Here is a 24034-nt window from a genome sequence, read left to right as displayed (position 1 = left end):
CACTGTGATTTGCAGAAACTGTCCTAGAGGACAGGCATTCTGGGAAGGAAAGATAAGGGAAAAAAAAAGTAATTTTATGCAATCAATAATTAGTCTGCCTATCTCTTCTTTAGCTTGGCTTAAGGTGGACCGGCTCTGCTAGGGGCAACTCCTCCTTGAGGGACAGTCCCTTGGTCAAGTGGTTGACTCACCAACCCTGAATGTTAGGCCTCCACCTAGGCCAAGGACTATTCTCTTGACCAAGAGTTTTTCCTGAATGGGCCTTTATTACTGTTTAACAATATTGAGTGAGTTAAGCAAGTCTCAGAAAGCCAAATATCTGTTTGTTTTTTTTTTCTCATTTGTTGTTCCTAGATTTTGTATAGATACATAAACACACACACATGCATTCATGCATGCACACTTGTGCGCCTGTGCACATACATACACATAAAAAAGTGGAAGTAAATTTCTCCAGGCAGATAAAGAAGAATGGGAGGAAGCACATTCTTAGGAGAAGAAATCTGAAAATGTTTCCAAGAAAACTAAAAATAATAGGCAACAATAAGGTTCTACTAAAGGAACTCTGTTCTTAGTTGACTCACTTCGCAGAGGGTTGCAGCAATGCTCCATCCTTGGTCCATGTGTAAGTGGCCTCACTGCTGGGAGTAATAAGATGGCAAAGTATATTAATGACCTTTGTGCTTTTTGTAATGTACACTGTATTCCCAATCCTTGCATTTATTGTTTTGTTAAATGAAACCGAAGGGGGTAGGGTTTGCCTCCTGATAATAGGTCCTTTTGGCTTAAAAGTCAGCTTGCCAGAGTTTTTTACTGTGGTGCTTCCTGTGTGCCTTCTGAGCTGAGCTTCAGAAGCATCTTCCTCATGGCTGCCCCTCCACTGAGCAGGCCCTGGCTGAGCCTTGGCCAGCTCAGCCACCAGCTGGTATATCATCTGTGATGCGAGGTCATCGCTGGCCTCGCCTGTCTCCATCAGCTGGCTCATGTTTTTTATAAGCTCATCAAATTGGGCTGTGTCCATGCTGTAAGCTCCCTGTTTCATGGCTGCTTCAAACTGCTTGTTTTTAAACTCCCAGGAGTTAGCGTTCCCTGCAGAGGTCCTGCAGGGCCCCAGCAGAGCTCTTAAGAAAGGCTGGCTGCCGACTTCACCATCCTGCAGGTAAAGCTCATTTTTGTTATTCCACATCTGACGCATTTTATGCCACGTGGCTCCCAGACTATTGGCCTCATTGTGGTCCACCCCAGGGGGACCACGCATGTGCTCTCTGAGGGACGGGTGTGCAATGAGCCGGTTGTCAGTCCCAATGAGCTTGAGAACGACGGTTTCCTGCGCAGAGCCTGCAATGCATCTGTACACACCAATGTCGGGGGCTGCAAGGCTGTGGATTTTCAGTGAGCCTGACTTGGTGATGCCCAGCTGCTTTGAGTTCTGCAGACAACGGCCATCCTTCTCCCACTGGATCAGAGATTTCTGGAAGCGGCGGACGGGGCATTTGATAATCACAGATGTATTGAGCAGCAAGTAGGCTCTACTGCCGACAGTCAAGTTAATTCGTTTCTCCTCCCTTGTCTGAATATAGACTCTCCGGACACCGAGAATCTGGGGTCCCCGCTCTCCAAGTCTTGGCTTTGTCCCAAGTTTTGCTTCTGTAGGGGGAAAAGAAAAGGAAGGAAGTTGCAAGAAACCATTCACAAGTAGAGTTATTGACTAAACATTTCTGAGGCTGATTGATCTAGGCCTACTAATCTCAATCTCTCTCTGTCTCTCTCTGTCTCTGTCTCTCCTCCAAAAATGATTCATAAGAATAACTTATAGGGTCCTGTGGGTAGCCACGGGTGGGGTTTGCAAGTACCATTATTTCTGTAGTAGAAAAGCCTTCCAGCGAGGTACAAGCACAGTGAACTGACATGCAAAATCCTTGCAGAGCCAATTAAGAACTCAGGCCTACTGATCTCACAATGGCCTTGGGTTTTGTCCAAGAACCCTCAGCCTACCTCTGTGCAGCACCACACACACACACACACACACACACACACACACACACCTATATGCTTCCTCCTAAGATTGATATAGTGTCTACAGAGGATATCGCCTTGGCCACAAGCAAACAAGGAATATAGAAGGTTTTTTTGTTTTTGTTTTTGTATGAGTGACAACATAAAGTTTTGAACTCAACTATTAATAAGTGGGACCTCATGAAACTGAAACGCTTCTGCAAGGCAAAGGGCACTGTCAACAGAACAGAATAACAGCCTACAGACTGGGAAAAGATCTTCACCAACCATACAACTGACAAAGGTCTAATATCCAAAATACGTAAAGGACTCAAGAAATGAAACATCACCAAAACCAAATAACCAATTTTAAAATGGAGTGCAGAACTAAAGAGAGACTTCTCAACAGAAGAATATCGAATGGCTGAGAAACACTTAAAGAGATGCTCACAGATGATGGCGGAAAAGTATAGAAGATTCCCTGATAAATTTATCCTCAGTACAGGCAGTGATAGATTGAAGGACTTAACGAGCATAGCAGGGGACCCATCAACACAACGGATAATGGCTACTCACTCCCCTCAATGCTTTTGGTTCTACTGCCAGACATTCTAATTTTTGGGGTGCAGCTAAGGCATCGGGGTTTTAGAAAGCTCTTTAGCTGACTGAAATGTTCAACTAGCTTCAGGACAGATGTCCTGGAGTGCACCACTGGGTTAAACCAACATGGTAGAAAAAGGTACCAGTTGGCCCAGTTTCTTCTATTCAGTGACACTTGATGCGCTGCTACTAGTGAGGAGGGAGGGGAAATAAGAAAAAGCATCTACCTTGTCGGTGCGCTTCCTGCTCAGGTCGCTGCCACTTAGCATGAGGTGTCATAGTACTTTGGTTAAGTCATGCTTGTGTGTAATCAGGCTTCTCAGGAAGTATGAATTGGCAGCAGACAGCTTTTAAACTCAGTCTTCAAGAACTATGACTAGTTCCAACACTGGGATTCACGTAATGGCGCAAAACGCAGAGAAAGATTCTTGCAGGACAGCAGCGTCCTCTACACACAGAGTGAATACTGACTAGTACGGCAACAGGACATCCCCGCCCCCACCCCACCCCACACACACCAGGGAACTATCTAGCTGAGTGTCTCAGGCTGGGGATAATACAGGGACAATGTGAGGCCCATGGAACATTTTGATTCTTGGGACTCAATGACCCAAAGTGGACATGGACTTACCAATGGCCTTCAAGATGTCCCTTATCCAAGCTTGGGATTGACAGTATCTGATTCTTTCTATGGCAGGCCATGAAGCCTGCAGGTGACAGGCAGGACTCAGCTTTGGGTAGAGCACCGGACATATGACCCCTCTGGTCACATGACCATTCATAGAAGACAAACCCTGTGGCCCCACTTGTCCCCTCTGAGCCCTGCCTTGGCAGTTGCCAACACTGAGGGCACAAAGCTATTCAGATAGCAAAGGGCCAGGGGGTGGATAAGGAGTATCCTGGAGGCAGACACTCATGAGACTTGCAGAGCTACCAGGCTCCAAATCTTGCACCAGTTTCCCTTTTGGTTGTCCTGTGAGTCCCTTCAGAGCAGTCCCTAGAGTGTGTTATCCTAGGAGCAGATCTGACGGGTGGGTTGTAGGCTCGATTTTCTTAGCAATTATATTTTATTATAAACTTATTAAATGAGCCTACCTCCCTTACAACCCGACTAACGCAAACAATAGGAAAAGGAGATTAAAGAACACAATAATGAAACCTTAAGGATATCAGTTCTGAGGAACGACGCTCCTGGCATAGTCAGCAGGACCTCAGCAAACCCGCAATTCAACCAAGGTTGCCGCTGGAACCTGGAACAGCAGCTGAGGCCCAGAGCCTCAGCCGGAGCCCAAAGCCTTAAAGCCTTCCGTGGAGCAGTTCTCTCTAGGAGGTCTCTCTCGAAGTGCAGGGATGAACAGCCAAAACAATCCTAAATCCTTTGTCTTTCTCCCAAGCCTCTTGTTTTGGGGATATATATATATATATTCTCAGAGTCTCTTCTAGGATGTTTTCAGCTGGCAACATCCAAGCTCCCCCACCAAGTGGTTTGACTTCTAAGTGGAAAAACATCCTGCTCTCTCACAAGTCTGTTCCCTATCCCACACTTGGGATCAACACAAAAACATGTTTATCTCTCCTACAGGGGTTGATTTGGTTTGGGCGTTCTGTTCCTCTCACATCTGGAACTACCCAACAGTTATTGATGACTTTCTGATACCTGATATCCCCATATCCCAACCTCAACAATTCTTCCATGCTGTCACCATGGTGGGGTGACACCGAAGCTTCCTGTTTTTGTGCCTTATTTGGTTAATGCCTCACTGTGACCTCCAGAGCTTCCATATGTCCCTATTAGTTCCCAACCCTCTGCTCTTGAACTAGAAATCTCCCAAGCCCAATGAAATGAGGGCATCATCTTCTGTTCTACAGAGTGGTCAGGGATGGACAGCATCTTTTCGGAGGAGCTTCTTGGCAGTGTGATGGTACCAGACCATCACTCTACCTCTCCCATTATTGAAGGGTATGGGAAGTACCACATCTTTTGCTTTCATAAAAAAATGAAACCCTTTCTTCTCTATGTCTTCCTTCTGGATCCCTGAGCCAGACTGACATAAAGGCCAACCCCAGGTGCCGGATGGTATTTATAGCACATGCCCCAGTACCTTGCATAACTGTCCTGTCTATTTGTTCTCCCACTGCCATCACTCTAAGCCCTGGAAGCATGCCCAATTTCTGTCCCATGCCATCTTGGCTGCAATTTACACTTGGTTTCACCAGCATTTGATTCTCGCTGCTCCCTAATGAGCATTGGCCATGACCCAGCCCTTAAAGCCTTCCTATTACCCTGCTGGAACCCTCTTAGTCTCTGGCTCTCAGTCTGGCCACTTGGCTGGTACTGGTTCCATCTCTTCCCACTAGGCATGAGATCCAGGAAGACAAGCTCCCTTGAAGCTATGTCAAGAATGTGGGGAGTTTGTTTCTGGAGGGCTTCTTTGAGGGTTACTGATCAGAGGCTATAGGGATACGGTGAGTGGAGCTTGCTAAATTAGCTAAGAAGCCTCTGAAACCTCAAAATAACTATGGTATAGCCTAGATCAGCCTGAAAGAATAGTTCAGACTTGCTTGCTTCTCTTTTATTTTTCAATCAACTCCAGCCTAGCTTCTGTTCCTATTACCGCACTAATACTCTCAGGAAAAGGTCACCAATGACCTCTAATGATGAATCCATCACCTTCTCTTTGGGATTCTTACCCACATCCTTACTTCCCTAATACTCTCTTTTCAGTTGTGTTTATATCTGACATTGGCCATGAATAACTCACTTGAGTTCAGAGCCTTGGTCTCTGGGTGCCTCACCATGTGACACTGGCAAGTTATCTGATATTAGTCTCTTTCTTAAAGAACTAGAAATAGTGGCTACACCTGCGTCACAACGTTGTCCTGAAAATCATGAATGGCTGCCTAGAAAGAGTTTACAAACGGGGCTAGGCTCAAACTGAAAACTCAGAAGCACTACGTAAGGGTGTGGGTAGTCCTCAACAGAAAAGAACATCAGTTGATAGATACAACAAAGTGAAAAATTTGAACTTTTAAAGTGCCAAGCCTGAGATGCCTTGCAGGGAAGTTGTGGGGGTCCAGCAGCTGCAGTGCAGCTGGTCTACACAGGACATCCTTCCTACCTGCCTCCAACCCCATTGCACCCCTAAATGACCAAAATGAAGAGGAAAAAAAGCAAGCATCCTCAAGAACATGCATTTTACCCAAACCCAGGACACTTTGATTATGGAGAGGCCCAGCTTATGTAAGAGTATATATTTTCCAGTTTTAGGAAGGAGCAGGATGGATTTGAGATGAAGGAGAGAGGAAAGTCAAAAAGACGTTGTGCCAGTGCAGCCTCACTGTTAGCAGTGGCTAAATACGAGGTCACTCACAACAAAATGGCAGCGTGGTCATGGGAAAGCAGCTGCTCTGGAGATTTTCTTAGTGAGTGTGGGGTGGCCCACTCTATCGCCTAGCTTATTTTAGACAGCATAAACATGCCTGCCTCACTGGGAAAGTCACATTATTTATTCTTACAAGTCCCAGTAACTCAAGGCAGAAAAAAAAAAAAAAAAAAAAAAGCAGACAGGAAAGCCACTTGAAAGCAACTCTAAGGTTAAAGACAAGCAGGGGCCTCTGGCAGTAGGTTAGAGACAGGCATACACCAGGCAACAGGGCTGACTAAGTGGATGAGCAGACAGGCCAGCTAAATGCACTGATTTCTAGTTCAAGAGCAGAAGGTTAGGCATTAATAGAGACATATGGAAGCTCTGGGGGTCACAGTGAGGCATTAACCAAATAAGGCACAAGAGCAGGGAGTTCCAGTGTCACCCCACCGTGGTGATGGCATAGAAGAATTGGTGAGGCTGGAAAATGGGGATATCAGGTATCAGAAAGTCATCAATAAGGATGTTGATTGCCCTGAGTATCGGCAAATGTTGGTAAGGAAGATAGGACCTGGGGGTGTGTCCCAGAGTCAAGCAGAAAATGTCTTGGAGGCCTACACAGCGAGCCTTATAATATCTAAGGAGAATTGTTAAGATGGCATACAGAGGAGGGGAGAACATGGAAGCATCAGGATAAGGGGCCGGGAGAGTGGCCTGTTCATCACCTGGCCCCAAGATGCAGTGCTAGAGGGAGAGAACAGTCTGTGAACGTTCAGAAGGAGCAGACCACAGCACAGCTAAGCAAGCACTGTCTATCAGAGGTGATGGTCTGACCCCAACCAACAGTGGCAGGATTGGAGGTCATCTCAGGGTGGCTGGCTATCGTGAGGAACATCCTGTCTCCTGTCGCTTCTGTGGCCTACATGGTCAACAGGCTAAGGACTACAGTGGGCTAAAGAAAAAAATGTTTGATATCTCTTGTTTTCTTTCCCTCCGTAATGCTTGTGAAATTCTTCCCTCCCCTGAATGCCATAATGATTGATAATCCACTCCTGTCTATTGCATGTCCTGCTGAGCACAGTGTATCCCCACATGGTATTCTGTCTATTTTCAAGGGAGGTTGCTGGTTATTGCATTACTTTCCCTTTCCTCTAAGGTACTTTACAGCCTAGTCACCCTGATAAAAGTTGGGTAGGTAAGTGGCTAAAACAAACACCACGCCCCGTCATTTACCGCAGACATTCCTGATCTCCAAAAAGCTTTAAGCCTTGGAATCTCAAGGTTTTAGGATGTCAAGATTTTGAAAATATGTTCTCAAAGCATTCCCAGGGGGGAGGGATGTTAGTGTCCACAAATCAGCAGCTAAGAGCGTGGGCTCAGGAGCTAGACAGACTTGTGGTCAAACAGGCCAAAGGGTCCAATTGGCAGTCATGGAGCATAGGGGGAAACTCAGGCCTTGCTTCAGCCTTGTATGCCTCACCTCTAAATGAGGGTAAAGTCTGACTCTCAGCGTTGCCAGGGAGACTAAGTGAGATAAACATGAAAGGTGCTTTCTGTGGAACAAGTATTACTACTTTTCCACTGAACTTAGTGCTTGGATTGCTTTGTTTTGTGATCTTCTCCAGGAAAGATGCCAATAAACTAAAGACACACTATCTCTCTCTCTCTCTTCCTCTCTCTCTCTCTCTCTCTCTCTCTCTCTCTCTCTTCCTCCCCCTCCTCCTTCCCCCCCCCCCCGCCCCAGCAAGATGACAATAATGCATTTCTGATTTTTTTTTCTCACTACAGGCGAGCACGGTGGGGCTCCCTGACACAATTGTGTGCTATTTTATAGGGGAAAGAAGACAATAAAAAGAAAATCAGGAACGGGCCCCAGAAGCTGTTACCTTGGGGTCTCACTCCTTTCTCACTGTCACCTTTCTGCTGCCTGATTGCAGCTGCTGCTGTGACAGTCCTCATGTCAATGGATGTGCTCCTCTCACATGCCACATACACACATGTAGATGTACATCCTCTCATGTACACTGATACGCTTCATGCCAATCAGCCTTGAGTAGAATGAAAGCATGCCATTGACTTCATAGCAAGCTTATGATTTATAATTAATTGGCAAGATATCCAAGCTGGCATTTATTTAAAGCATGTTTTTATGCTTACTGATTTTGAAATATACAGAAAAATAATAATAATAAACCCACAAAAGTACTTTCTATCATATACTCAGCTCGTCTACTTTTAATCTTGTGAATACAGATACATTTCTGGTAAGAACACCAAGGAACAATTCAGCCTGCTCCCCACAAGGCACACTCATGGCAGACATTGACTCTTAAATGGACTTTCCTTAAAAACGCATTCTAGGTCTCCTCCAGTCTACCATTCACTGAACACAAGCTGGGGCTTCTGCTTAGGTGGCTTTCCCTGCTGAGACGGGCTGAGGCATGAAAAGGAAAGGGAAAACGCGGAAGCACGGGTGCTGCTGCACACTTACTGCCGCACGCAGGCATCTGGCAAGGTCTCACGAGGGGGAGCCCTGGCAGGCCCCTGCACAGCGGCTCACCTACAGGGACACGTCGGCCTTTGGCAGTTAGCCTTTGACACACCTGCTTTCTTCTCTGGAACCCAACACCACAGGTGACAGAGCACTGCAAAGAGAGTGGTGCAAATCAGATGGAGCATGCGCAGACAGCCCACGGAGGGCAGCACAGTCTTCAAGGCTGTTTTTCAAAATATAGAGAGCTTTTGATCTCAACTTTTCCTCTTCCCTTTCTCTTCTTTTTCATTAATTTCCCCTCTTCCTTACTTTCTTCCTTTCTTCAGTCCTTTCTTTCTGATATTAACAAGTAATTGACGATAATCTATTGTAGAATTCATGATTTCATTTCTGACATTAGAAGTGATGCCTACTTTATTTTCTTTTTTTGTATGCTGTGTGTGTGTATGTGTGTCCTGCATTTACGTGTGTGTGTGTGTGTGTGTGTGTGTGTGTGTGTGTGTCTCCTGCATTCATGTGTGTGTGCACATGCTTGTGGAGGTCAGAGGTCAAGTGTTTTCTTCTGCTGCTCTCTACTTCATTTTTTTTTTTTTTTTTGAGACACTGTCTCTCACTGAGCCCAGAGGTCACCAATTGGCCAGACAGTTTGGCCAGCAAGCCCTGGGGATCCAACTGTCTGCCCGCTTCCATGCTTGGGTTGCAAATGTGCGCCGCTACACCTGGCTGTCATGTAGGTTCTGGAGATTTGACCTAGATCTTCCTGCTTGCATGGCAAATACTTTACCAACTGAGCCATCTCCTCCAATATGCTTTCTACCGCATGGTACAACAATAATAAATGGAGAGCGTAAAACTGATATGCAAAATTAATATTGCTTTAATCCTGTTCATAGTAGCTACAAAAATTAAGTAGTTAACAATACATTTAAGCAAAAGGTTAAAGATCTGTACAATGAAAGTTATTGATGCAAATCATTGAGATGGATACAAGAAACCCAAAAGAGAACCCATGATTGCAGGTAGTTAGAACGAATGTTGTAAATTACACATATTACCGCAAGCAATGTGCACACCTTGCTTGGGTGATCCCTTCAAAATGCCAACCTAATGCCATCTCCTTGAAAATGTCAATGAACGCTCTTCACAAGACTGTAAAAGAAATTCTAAAATTTGTAAAAAGAAAAATAACCAAAGCAATTTTGAGGAAATGGAAGGGAAGGAGTCCCTGCAGTGCCCAGCTTCAAAATACACTACAAAGCTGTATTAGTCAGTACAGGTCAGTATACATATAAAAATAAGCATGTAGAGTAGTGAGGCAGAATAAAAGTAAGCTTGAGCATCTATAACCAACTAGTTTTCTCAATAAATAGTGCTAAAAAAAGCTATATGGGTTATCCATATACAGAAGAATGAAAATTAAATTCCTATCTCTTACCATCTATAGATATTCAACTCAAAATAGATTAAGGAAAAAATAATTATAGCTGAAGCCAAGCAGAGAAAGCAGAGGAACGCACATGTCTGAGCACTGGAACAGACAACAGCTTTTTGAATGTGACCCTAAAAGTACAGAAAATAGCTTTACAGTCAAGTGGGACTTCATCAAAGAGGCCTTTGCAAAGCAAAGGAAACAGTTCCCAGAGTGCAGAGATGACACTAAACGGGAGAAAACATCTCTACACTGTATGTTTGAGAAGAGAGCTTCATTCAGTGCAGATAAGAATCTCAGTGAGCAAATCCAAGTAGTACAACTAATAAACGGGCACGTGTTCTAAGTAGACATTTCTTAAGACAAGACATTCAAATGACCAAGGAGCACCAGGAAATGCTCACTCTCACTAATTGTCAGAGAAATGCAAAACCACAGTGAAGTATCACCTTACTCCAGCAGGAAAGGCTTTCATCCAAAAGACAAAAGATAACAAGAGCTGGTGAGGGTGGGGAGAAAAGGGACTTTGCCACACCGCTGGTCCATGGAGACGTAAGCTAATGCAGCCATTATGGGAAGCATTATGGAAGCTCCTCAAAAAAAGCTAAAATAGAACTAGCGCGTGTTCTGGCAATCCCAGCACTGGGTACTTAACCAAAGGAAATGAAACCAGTATGTTGAAAAGGAATCTACCTTCCCATGCTTGTGTAGTTCCCAGCAGTGGAAAGGTGAAAGCATCAGAGCCCATCAGGACTCATTATATCAGGGCCTATGTATCTAGACACACACACAGGGATGACATCCTGCCACCTGTGACAGTGTGGGTGGAACTGGAGCTCATTATGGTAAGTGAAATGAACCAGCACAGAATGACAAGCACCAATCTAAGAAGGCTGTAGCCGGGGGAGTCAGGGCAGGGAGCAGGAGGACTGGGGAAATGCTCGATAAATAGGTGCTAAGTTACTGTTAGGTAGGGGTAGGAAGTTCCAGTGTGTTACTGTCCAGTAGGCTGACTACACATAACAACAATGGACTGTACATTTATTAAAATTAGAATGATTTTTGTTGTTTTTGCTGGAAAGAAATGACATACATTTGATATACATTTGAAGAGATAGACGTGCTAACTCTGCCTTAGTCTCCCCCTCCCTCCCTCCCTCCCTCTCTCTGTCTCTCTCCCCTCTCTCTTTTCCTCTCCCTCCCTCTCCTTTTCTCTCTGTCCTCTCCCTCCCTCTCCCTTCCTTCCCCTCTCTCCCTTCTCTCTCTCTCTCCCTCCTCTCTCTCTCCCCCCCTCCTCTCTCTCTCTCTCTCTCCCCCCTCTCTCTCCCCCTCCTCTCTCTCTCTCTCTCTCTCTCTCTCTCTCTCCCCCTCCTCTCTCTCTCTCTTTCTCATACACACACTTCACATTTTATGTATCAATGAACAAAATTAGGTAGAAAATGTAATGGGAGGATATAATTTGAATGTCTTCCAAGTGAGTCATTTCTTATTGATGAGAAAAATCCTGTCTACTCTTCTTTATACCAATAGCTTCATCATCTCCCAGTAGTCTGAATCCAACCTTGAACTTCCAGGGCTTCTTGGTCTCCCACGTCTTCTTGCTCTAACACATGCCCCAGGATACCAGACTATGTCTTAGCTCCCGAATATTCGAATGCTTCAGTGAATCTTTTGAGAACCACGAGGATACACACGAAGAGCCTCAATCCTCTCCCATCTGGCTACGGCCTCAACTTTCATCTCACCTCTCATCACTTCCTTAATGCATCCTGTTCTCAAGCCCCATGGGATTCATAATCTCAAAAGTCTCACATACTACCCAGAATTCCCTTTGGTCTCATTTCCACAGAGCTGCTCTGGTTTCTTCACATTCAAAATTAAAAAGCTACATCTTCTATAACCATTTCTAGTACTGATGAAGAACGGAGGTTTCCCCATTTCCCATAGCTATGTAATATGGTACCTGTACTGGGCTCCCCCATACGATGATGAGCATCATCTATTTGTCTTCTTAAAGTGTCAACTTAAGACTGTGTTCTTGATTGTTTCTCATCCCTGATTCCTCTAGCAATCAAGACACAGTGTTCAGTAAATGTCTGTTGTTTGAGTGACCAAGCATATAAGCCTACAGAAATAGGACTATTCAATTTAGAATGAACCATTATAAGATAAAGTCATCATAGTATAGATAGTAAATACATGTGGGTCAAGTCAACCTATCTGGAGGATAACACTGATAGAATGATCTGAATCCAGATATCACACATTTTCTTGGCTCTACCATATAGCACTTATAAAGGTAAAGACAAAAAAAAAAAAAAATGCAGAAGAGAAGCCCAACCAAAAGTCTTAGAGTTTGTAATAAAGAATCAAGGAGTTTGGGGGGCAGGGTAAGAGATTTCTCAGTAGTTAAAAGCACATACTATTCTTGTTGAGGGCCTAAGTTCCATTCTCAGCACCCATGGTGGGTGGCTCACTGATGCCTGTAACTCCAGTCCAGGGGTATCTGACACCTCTGGCTCAGTTCACACCTATATACACACCACCACCACCACCACCAACAACAACACAAAATACACTTAATTTTTTTTATTCTTTGAAAAAATTTTATAATAATAATTCAGAAATTGAAACTTCTTGAGGGCAAGTCTAATTTTTAAGTATGAGTTCCCACAAGAGTGTGCGCATGTACATATATGTGTGTGAGAGAGACATGAACACACACAAAGTCACACAGAGAGAGCAAGAGAGTGAGTGAGAACGCGAGTGTGAGCAGGAGGATATCTTTCATTCACTCACCAGATTCACAGCTGGCTTCTGGGTGCCCATTGCCTTGGCTCTGTGCCAGTTCCTCACTGGTGCTGGTTTTCACCTCTTCAGGAACTATTTATCAGCTGAAACCAAGGAGGAGCAGAGGGGAAGAGACTGTGGAGTTGAGAATGGCTCTTACCTTTGACCAGTCTCCAGCAGTCAGCTGTGGGGGGCAGTCTGTCCTGGCACAGGACTTATGAGAAGAGGCCTTGGGTCCTTGGCACAATTCATCGGACAAATTCAAAAAGCTGCCATCCGTTAACAGCTGTCGACAGGTGACTCTGCGGTTCTGAGTTCCGCCACCACAAGTCCTGGAACACTAAGAAAAGAGACCGTGAAGCAGTAGGCTTACTTTCTGTTAAAGCAAAGCAGGGCTGCCGCCATTGCCGTAAGTAGGATGGGCTGTGGGTTACCGCGCTGCTGTACCTGATGCCAGTCTTCAATATGCCAGCTGGGAGGGCAGTCAAACTGATTGCATGCTCGTAGGGCATGAGGCCTTTCATCTCTGCATTCCTCGGGAGGGGCCGGGGAGTCCTCAGGATATAGACAGTATACATCTCGGGTCTGGATTCCAACACCACAGGGAGCTGAGCAAGGTCCCCAAGAGCCCATGTGCCATCTGTGTCAAAAGCCAAGTATGGGAAAGGGGGGGGGGAAGCAACTGGGAAAAGGTGAACCTTCCAATGAGGCAAAACACAACAAGCACAGATGATCTCAGGTTCTCTGTGGTCCTAAACCAGTGGTTCTCAACCTGTGGGTCGTGATTCCTTTGGAGTCACACATCAGATATTTATATTATGATTCATAACAACAGCAAACTTACCGTTATGAAGTAGCAATGAAATAATTTTATGGTTGGAGATAACTACAACATGAGGAACTGTATTAAAGGGTCGCAGGGTTCGGAAGGTTGAGAACCACTGAGCTAGACATTATTACTCTGTATAGGCTCCACACTGCGCCATCTCCACAAATACATGCGATTAAAATGCAGAAACAGGACAATTAAAGAGAAGAAATGCCAGGGACGTGGCTAAAGAGCTCACTTGTTTGGCAAGATCCTGTGTGACAGGGAGCAGATTGTTTTCCCCACCTTGCCCTGCCAGCACCCATCAAAACCAAAACCTTGACTTGGTTTTGAGCCCCAAGGCAAAGATGATTTACAGAGGTGCCAAAAGAGATTTTTAAATGCTTACAAACACATCTGAAAAAAATCTTCAGGGCACCTGGACTCATTATTTGTAATATCCTTGAGAAAATTCCTTTATGTTAGGGTGGGATTTACAGCACATATATAATGTGATTCCTTTCTAATAAGATCTTGGGAAAAATAAAGTTTCCCTCAGAAACAGCTGGAAAAATGAATACTAAGGCAGCAGCATTTGATTCATATTTCCAAGTTACCTCAGTGAAGAGTCTTGCAGCCTACACCCGCACCCAAAGCTTACATGCCCCATTTCCCGCAGTGCTGGACAACACCATTTATAAAAGTCGTCACCCGTGTGATTAGTGAGATGTTGTATGTTGTGGTTATTTTACCTGTTTTTGAATTTTGGGGGAACCTGAATTCCTCACTAGTTACCATGGCACCAGGAATGAACAGTTTTAAAAAGCTAAAACGCATATTAAAAAGATGCTGGCTCCAGGGTGTTTTGTGATGCAAGAAAAAAAAAAAAAAAAAAAAAAAAAGGGAATTTCACAAAGTAAAGTAAGATCATAAAGGTTTAAGCAGCAAGGGCCAAGCCCGTCCACTGTGGGATGCAGCACTGGTTGTCATTAAATGCTGAAGTGGACATGCAGTAATCACACACAGCGCATTGCATGTGTCATTGCATTGTTGAATCAAAGGCCTCCCACACGCCAGAGAAGTGCACAGCCATTGACCTCTGAGTAACAGTATTTCTGCTTTTTGTATTTTCTGACTTTAATTATACCCATTCGTCATTAAGACATTTGTTATCAACAGAAAACAAATTCACTAACACACACACACACATACAGACACACACACACACATACAGACACACACACACACACATGTCAGTTTTCTCATTTTTAATGCCCTGTAATAAATGTGATTACTTTTGTAGGGGAGAATGAAAAGTAAAACAATACTACTTGCGATGTGATCCAAAGAACAAAACTATTCATGAAAGGAAGTTTGCTAGTGAGGAAGTAATAATTCAAGCACGACAGGAGAGTAAGAGCCAGAATGGAATGTCCACGTGCCAAAGGTTTAGACCCCAGCTTCCCACTACTAACAGGCTGTGGAACCTGTAAGGGGTGAAGCCCAGTGGGAAGCTTTAGAGCCAGGGGCATGCCTCTGTAGGGGTGGGGGGACTCCAGCCCCTGCCCTCTCTTTCTTTTGTCACCATCAGCTTATTCGGCTTCTTCTGCCACATGTGCCTAGTGCAATGCATGGAAGCCCAAAGCAATGGTGCCTCTCAGCAGAGAACTGACACCTTCCATGTTGTGATTCAAAATTAACGTCGCTGGTATTTGTTATAGTGTTGGAAAGTTGATTCACACGATGCTCTACTTAATGGTTTACTTTTAAATGTTTTAAATAGGTTTCTAGGAAACAGATCGCTTCCTCCTGGGGGACTGCCTTGCCAGGCCACAGGGGAAGAGGACACACTCTGTCCTGATGCCACTTGATGAACTTGGGGGGGGGGGGCGGGCGGGTGTGTGTGTGTGTGGGAATGGGCAGTCCTCATTTGTGAGGAACAGGGGAGGGGAATGGGGAAGATAGAGGGAGGGTGGGACTGGGAGGAGGGAGGGGCCTACAACCAAGATGTAAAGGGAATGAATGAATGGATAGAGATAGATAAATAGATAGATAGATAGATAGATAGATAGATAGATAGATAGATAGATAGATTTCAGCCATGGACTTCATAATATAAACTTTCAAGAAACATGTGAATTCCATTTGATGTTTAATTTTTCCAAAGTTAAAAAAAAAAAAGGATCGAAATACTTTAATGGATATTATGAAGTTCACAAAAACCTGTGCACAAAGAAAATAACATTACACTTGAATAAATATTTAAGTCTTGCATAAAAGTAGTAATTGCAACTGCATAGAAACAGTTTAGTTAAGATATCTGTGTTCTACCAAGGTTTCCATGTTGAAGGACCTATCCTCCTGTAGGGTTGGGTCTAAGATAAGGCCTTTGAGAAGTAACAAAAGTGAGAGTAGTTGTAAGGTACCTGAGGACACAGGGAGAAATCAGCTGTCAAGCTAGGCATGAAGTGGGCCAGAAAGCAGACAGGGCAGGGCTTCCACCCTTCGCTTGCTGGCCAAAGGAAAAATAACGTTCTACTGTTTAAGTCACCACCCAATGGTGCTTTGTTCTTACAGCCTGAGATCCCTAATATAGTAGCTTTTCTGGCCAAACTGGGAGCAAATTAGACAAGACCTAAATATTTTGAAAGTATACAATCATCTTCTAAATTACCCACAAGCAAGTATGAATGAACACACAGAAAAATGTTGGAAAAGTATAATTTGAATTTTAAAATGCATATTAACAAAAAACCAAAATGTCAAAATGTATAGGATATAGCTAAGACTGGTTAGAAGAAAACCAATAACTTTAAACACATATTTGAAGAATAAAGATTGATTTTGATAATCTTAGTTTCTACCATTACAAGGTTAAAAAATTAGCAATTAATGTGAAAAAGTAGAATAAAGGAAAGAGACTGAGATCGATGGATGGATGATGGGTGGATGGATGGATGATGGGTGAACAGAGGAGATGATGAATGGGTGGATGGACAGACAGACAGACAGACAGCAGAAATAAATAAGGTAGAAGACAAAAACATCTGTTTCTTCCAAAGTCTAATCAATTAACAAATCCTTGAGGAAATCTAAAGAAAAAGCACACATGACTGATGTCAGGAATTTAAAAGACAATATTGAAAACCGAAGTCATTAAAATGACTAAGTTTGTAATGAAAGTTGTCAGTAAATTTGAAAAACACAATCCTCCTGCTTCTACTCTAAATGCTGGGATTACAGTCACCCACCACTATGCTAGACTCAGGGTTTTATGGTTGTCAATGGGGCCTTTTCTCTTACAAGAAGAGTCTGTTCTTTCAGAAACAACACCAATACATCTCAGTTTGCAGGAAAGATATTTACTTCCCATAATTTGCTTTTTCACTAAAGTAGATTCTGGCTTTGCGCGAGCTCTCTATTTTATTTCTAATCTTCAATTTTTGTTCAAGGGCTTATCAGTTTGCTAGGTGAAACCTATTAAGTCAAGAAGCCTAGGTGGCTGGGCCTGACAACCAGCCCCATGCAGGCTCTGACTTTGACACTGAGTAGCATTCTAGAATCCATGCTAGATTGCTTTTTATCAGAGGCTTTCCTTTACTCCACACAAACGCAGTCTATATTTCAAGTTGTTCTGCATACTGAAAACAATCTTGTTTTGTTTTTGAAACATGTTCTCAATATGTAGCCCAGGCTGGCTTCAAACTCACAATCTACCCCACTCAGTCTCCTGAGTGCGGCAGTCACATGTTTGAACCCCAATGCCCAGCTCAGACCTGCACTGAATTCTGCCTCCGCAATGTCTCAGGGCATGGACAAACATAAACAAAGTATTTGCAGTGAGGTCATGTGAACAGCACCTGGCCCTGTTCCAAACAGAGTCCTCACTTCCACCTGAATCCTCACTCTGACTCACAGTCTTGGTGGACTGAATTCATGGCAGGAGCATACAGATAGAAGCTGCCCACTCACGGGAGACTGGAAGTGGGAAGCGATGAACACTGACATTTCTTCTCATAATGTTTGGCTTTTTGTTTCCAGTTTTCTAATAGTTTTTTTTTTTTTTAAACACCCAACCATTATCCCATTTCTGCCTGTTTCTGTTTCATAACTTCTAGTTAGTTATTTATATGGATAATATTAATTAATTTCTATCTCCTTTCAGCTTGCTTTTTTGTTTTAATTTCACCTGGCATAAGTGCATCTTCTAAATGCTGAATCTGTTGTCTGTTTTCATCAGTATTAGGGTTCCTCTTGTGCTTTGGAAGTTCAATCTTTAGATGAAATTTGAAGGAAATAGGGGGTTCTGTTTCTCGTGGTCTCTGTCCTCATCTTCTCCCCTCCGCCCTCCTCGTCCTTCCTTCTTCTCTGTCCCATAGGAACTGAACTCGGCTGCAAAGCGACCCCCGGGGCCTGTTTTCTCATCACTTCATTCTCACTCCTTCGAGAGCTTGGACAGCTGGTTTCAAGGGTTTCTTGTTAGTGTATCATTTCAATTTCCCCCTTGTACACCAGATCTATCAACAGTCTGTAGGAGCACACCATGAGGCTCCAACACTATTTTAATGGGAGAGTTTATCAATTAGATTATCATTGATCATATCTAAGTGTCGGTAGCTTTGGACATGAGGAATGTCTACAAAGTACATGCAGACAAACAATATTTTATTGGCAGTATGATTATATGTCTAATTATTTAGGAAGTGACTCTTTCACTATTAAAACTATTCAGCTTAAAGTTGTAGCCATTATTTGGAATGACTTCAGTATGATTATCTTTCAAAAATATGTAACTAGAAAAATAAATTATAGCCCCAAGGGGCTGGATATGGAGCTATTTTGATCCAAAAAGGGGACAATGGTTTCTTACCTGCTGATTACAAACTATAATTGTGTGTGTGCATGCGTGTGTGTGTGTGTGTGTGTGTGTGTGTGTGTGTGTGTTTTAACAGGTTGGTACACAAACACATTCCTCCAGCCTGCTGCTTCTCTCCCCTCCTTTGAGGTGCTGACTCTTGATAGAGAAGAAGGCTGTCTTCAGACTAGTGGGAGCATTATGTAACCCTGTGTGTTTCTATGAACTTCTGGCTCTCTCCTGGAAAAAGCAAACTCTGCAAAAATCACAGCCGTGCAGCAAGATAGGCCAGGGGAAGCAACTCACAGGAGCAAATAAGCATTCAACACCCCCCTGGAGACGGTGGGCTAATACATCAAGTGCATTTGCCTTAGGGTAAATAAAGGTCCACTGACGTCCACCCCAGTCTCAGTGGTAAGTTTCACCCTGGGGTGATATTTTACTGCTATTGCCCTTGGAGTCAGTAAATATTTATATGGAAAATATTATGTAACCCCACCCCCGTCCCTGTTATTCCTACACCACTGGTTTCTAGAACCTAAAACATTTTTGTAAACTTACCTTTATTTTGGCATGGAACCTCTGCCTCCCCTGGGCTTTCTCCAACATAACTCTCAATCTTTGAAAATGTTATTAAAGTTGCAACTCTGAAATGAGGGACAATATTTCCTTTTGTATAAAAACAGACTCTTAATTCTGCAGGGTGGTCAAAGCCCATAGTCTGTTCTGTTCTTTTCCAGCTTGGAAGCTCTATGGCATGCGTTGCTGAGGATGGGGTGAGTGCGAACTCTGGCTAAGGCAGTGAGGATGGAGGAGGCACCATGTGTGGGGATCGATACAGGAACAAACCAGCAAACTCCCCCCAGCAGCCTTAAAAAAACATTTTCCAAATCAAGCTGTCAGGTCTTGCTGTAGTTTGGTGGTCAAATGAAGTAGGATACCAGAAACTAAACTCACCCCACTTTTTACCTTCTGCATGATTCTAGCAAAGATTGTCATTCTTGACCAAATCTGACTGTGTCACCCTACAGACAGTGCCTGGTTTTCAATGGCTTGATTTGATTTTTTTTTTTTTTAACTTGGCCATGGTGAGAATATAGCACTCACTCAGCACACACTGTACTTCCTGAATTTGAATGTCCCTTTGGGCCAGTAAGAGGTGGCCTGGTCCTCTTGATGCTGAGTAGGGACTCTGAGCTGTAGCCCCTTGAGTCCCATGACCACACTAGGCGAGAAGGGATGCTGCGATGGGCAGCTCTGCTGACTTCTGATGGCTGGCAGGTTCCAATTAGGATGCTTTTAACTTCCCAAGTGAGGGCGCCAACGGGATTAACCACACAAACCCATAGGAGCACCAAACCCACAGGAGGCCACAAATCAATGCAAGACGTGAGCAAATGCAACCTTAGACCATCATCTCAAATCAAAGCCTGCATGGAGCTGAGGGTGTAGTGTTGGGAAAGAGACTTGCCAGCATTTTATACGTTCTGGGTTCCATCCTTAGCAACACAGAGGGTTAAAAAAATAAAAATAAAAAAAGAAAAAAAATAATAATAATAATTCTGGAGATCAAGGGACATTGGTAATCCTAAAACCTATACTGTTTTTATTTTTAGATTAATAAAAACAAAAACTAGGCACAGAGATTCTCTCATTCACATCCCTAAAGGACAGAAATGCTGGTGTGGAGATCCATCCCGTACCTTCTACGTCCCCATGCATTTCCATTATTCTTGGGAACATCAAAAGTTCCTCTTTCTGAAGGGTCTGAGGTTGGGTTCCTATTAATGTTCTGATGACCTTCACTTTGCCAATGAGAAGTGGGTCAGTGATTCCTATTCATGAAGAGAATTAACTAATGTCCTGATAGAGAAAGACTGTGGGTCCAGGAATCTGTATGAGGAATGGGCCAGAACCCACAAGTGAGGGCGAGCAAGCAGGGGTCATACCGAACAGTGTGGATCCAAAGCAAATTCCTCAGGGTGAGTGTGTGTGTGTGTGTGTGTGTGTGTGTGTGCATGTGTGTGTCTGTGTGCGTGTGCGTGTCTGTGTGCGTGTATGTGTCTGTGTGGGTGTGTGTTTAGGGCAGTGGCCATAGAAGACGGGATTCAAAGTTAGAGTGAAGGTCACAAAGAATTTGTATGTTACTAATGAGTTGCACTGTGATCCCTAGTGATGCTGAAATTACAGAATCCCTAGTTATCTGTAACCAAGAATTTATTTGCAAATAGTTTTTACAGAAGGTTAAGTTAAGAGGTGGTCATAAGAGTGGTCCCTAGACAACCTGAGGGGTATTTTACGGTAAAGGAGGATTCTGGACACAGGCACACTGAGGAGAAGCAATACAAAACCACAGGAAGAATGCTCTTCACAAGCCGCAGAATGCTGGAGGCTGCGAGTGAGGAGAGAGGTCTGGAAATGAGTCTCCTTCCCAGCCCTCAGAAGGAAGCAGCACTGCTGCTGACTCTGTGGTTTTGGACTCAATGTCTCCAGATCCGTGTGATGATGAATTTCTGTTCTCACAGCCACTCAGTCTACTACTTTGTTAAGGCAGCCCCAGGAATCTAACTAAGCCTTAGGCCAAGTAAAGAAAGTGGATTTAAGTGCCCAGGTAAAAGAAAGTCAACCAGAGGGCTCCACATGAGGGAGTCACACTGTGCTCACCCTGCAAGTTAGAACAGAGACATCTCTCAACCCTTCTGCTCTTGCTGAGGACCTGGGTTCAGTTCCCAGCACTGATGCCAGGTCCTAAAGCCCACATCAGTCAGCTACCTGTAACTCCAGATCTAGGGGATCCAACACTGTCTTCTGATCTCCAAGGGCACCTGCACTCAACAGTGTATACACCTCCACACACACATACAGACTGTTTTAAAAATAAAAAAATTTGTCAATGTTCTGGGGCCTCTTTTCTTTCTGTGATAAAACACATCGCACTCAGAGGATGTGCTATCAGGCTGTGGAACATTCTGGTTTTATTGGTGCCTGGTCTACTTGCCCGTACATCTTCCCTTTCAGCATCCTGGACTAGAAACAGAGAGCAGAATCCTGATGAAAACTAGCTTCATGCCAATCTGGAATGACATTTGAATCTAGAGAGAAAGTATCCCAGGGTCTTGGGTTGTCTTTTCTCCTTTTGACTTCTCTCTAGACTATTTCTTTTATATCTATTTGAGAGAGAGAGAGAGAGAGAGAGAGAGAGAGAGAGAGAGAGAGAGAGAGAGAGAGAGAGAGAGTGTTACTGAAGAGAGAGGTGATGCAGGCAGCAAAGTTTCTCTGGAAACTCAGAGATTGGTTTTGCCAGAAGCAGCTTCCTCTCTGTGGTTTGGAAAGGCAGAGTTTGGACTAGATAGTATTTAATGAGAAATCTCTACTCTTGTATTTGACTTTGTTGACTTTGTACCATGCAATTTGTTTACTGTATGTTTTGGGGCAAGTTACCAATAATCTAAAAACTCACAATTCTGTTCTCATATTCAGAAACCAAGGTTATTTATATGTTCCATATTCATCACCACATTTCTAAATGGATGCAAAGTTATTGACTAAAATAGCAGAGAAATGTACGATGTAGCACAGACAGTAGTTACAAATTCATTCCTCTGCTTGGCTTGTTTAAAGTCCATAGAAGATTTCTGTATGTGCTGTGAGACCCTTAAGACTCCTCTACTGAGCTCTGATGCACAGATAAGCACAGTGTGGGAAACAGGGCTGTGCTCTGAGCATTTCTGGAAAACACTACAGAGATGGAATTATCTTTATGGCTACAGACACAGAAGCAGACTCAACTGCACTTAAGAAGAAATAACATTTTTGTCTATACACACTTTCCCACTTTCCCAAAAATATTTGATTCAATATTGATTTCAACATTAGAATGAGAAGAAAACTAAGAAACCTTGCTACGTTTCTTGGATCACTAAGGTTTGCGTGCTTAGTACCAAGCAGCAATTCTATGAGCAACTTCTAATTGCATTCACACCCTACACTACCCCAAATAAAGTCACCCTTTGTGCTTGCAGCAAGCACTCCTGAGACAACTTCCATCCCCAGAAGACACCAAAATCCATGATGGCCCACGTCCCTTACGTAAAGTGGTGTTGCCTTTGAATACCTACACACGCCCCGAGACACTTTTAAGTCATCTCTAGGTTACCCAGGGTACTCGGGACAACGGGAACACTGTGTAAAGAGTTGCTACGTTACACAACCAAGAGAATAATGACAAGAAATAATAAGCCTGGTGATAAACACTGTGGCCAAGAGCGCAGAACTCAGGGAGGAAAGGGTTGGTTTCATCTAAACACTGTACAGTCCCTCACAGAGGGAATCCAGGGCAAGAGCTCAAGGCAGCAGGAATCTGGAAGCATACACTGAGGCAGCGCCCATGGAGAAACACTGCTTCCTTGCTGGCTTGCTTTCAAACTACCATCAGCTACCCAGTCTCATGGCGCCCAAGCACACCTGCCTCGGGGTGACACTGCCCTCCCCCGCCCCAGTAGGCTGCTCCTTCCTACACCAATCAGCAATCGAGAAAATGCTCCACAGATGTGCTCGCAGGCTAATCTGATGGAGGTAATTCCTCTACTGCTGTCCTTTTTTTTTTTCCCCACAGGTGGGCCTAGCTGACAAGCAAGATTAGCTACCACATTTGGAGATGTGTGGGACAGATAAAACAAATCCTGACAGCGCTAGAGATCAAGCGCAAGACCTTACATATGTTAGGCCTTTACATAGCCCTCTGTACTGAGCTATACTCCTAGGCCATTAAAACAATTCTTTTGTTCATGATTGGTTTGAGTGTGCAATTGATTTGGCTGTGCTTGATACTCATGGAAAACTCTGGATGTGTCCTGATTGGCAGTGAGACCACACTTAATGAGTACTCTAGTGTGGACTACCCTGGAATGCAGTCACTGAGGTGTGATTGTGAGGCAATGGGCAGGGACTTCCTTGTGCTGCCTCTGGGCCCCACCTCGCCTGGAAGTATGAGGCCATGGGCCTTTACTGCATCATGCCCTCTGGGTCCAGAGAGGTGGCTCTGAGAGCAGCCAAGACATTCCTAGTATTTCTGACGGGTACTCAGAAGGTCAGAGATGTAGGGATGGACAGAACCACTGTGTCATCTTGTCACACCAACCATGAGGCATCTGAGCTGACCCCCTCCTGAGACAGCCCCTGTTAGAGGACAAGGCTCATGAAGGAAGGGTCACATCTCCAGGCCGCAAAGGACCCTGGGAGACTGGAGTGGTCCAACCTCCTTGATCCTCATCCTTATGCCATCAAGGAAGGATGGCCAACATCATCGCCAGCACATTTCACAGAGGCATCAGGAGAACTGAAGCACAACTTATTTCCTAAATGCCCATAAAACGCACTTATGCTTTCTCGACATGGCAGACAGAGGACACAGTAACCTTCCACCATCACTTTGAGTCCTAGACATCACAAGACCTGCCTTTAGCAAGTGAAGGCAGCTTATCGGGTGGACAGCATAATTACTAAGGTTTCAGCAAAGAGAGTGAGAGGTGATGGAATGGGATCTAAGTTTTTTGGCATTTAATTTATTGCAGAAGAGTGTTTGACATAACAAAGGTAGACAAAGGGGAAAAAACGGGGCTAGACTGGGAAACATATGTGCGGCAAACCAATAATACTGAATTATAATCATCTGTAGCCAGCAACGCCCCAGCACGGA

At 44.0% G+C, this 24034-nt stretch overlaps 1 protein-coding gene across 1 annotated transcript in view; it reads right to left on the bottom strand.

The window, feature by feature from the left end:
• Nucleotides 1-24034, bottom strand: part of Adamtsl3 (ADAMTS like 3) — a 271037-nt gene that overhangs the window by 43110 nt on the left and 203893 nt on the right. Inside the window, 4 exon segments of the mRNA XM_051149310.1 lie at nucleotides 585-1647; nucleotides 8452-8605; nucleotides 12834-13013; nucleotides 13121-13313. Of these exon segments, the coding sequence (XP_051005267.1) occupies nucleotides 585-1647; nucleotides 8452-8605; nucleotides 12834-13013; nucleotides 13121-13313 (1590 nt within the window).

Source organism: Acomys russatus, chromosome 7 (genome assembly GCF_903995435.1).
Source record: "Acomys russatus chromosome 7, mAcoRus1.1, whole genome shotgun sequence".
Lineage (NCBI taxonomy): Eukaryota > Metazoa > Chordata > Mammalia > Rodentia > Muridae > Acomys > Acomys russatus.
This window is presented reverse-complemented; position numbering and strand designations above follow the sequence as displayed.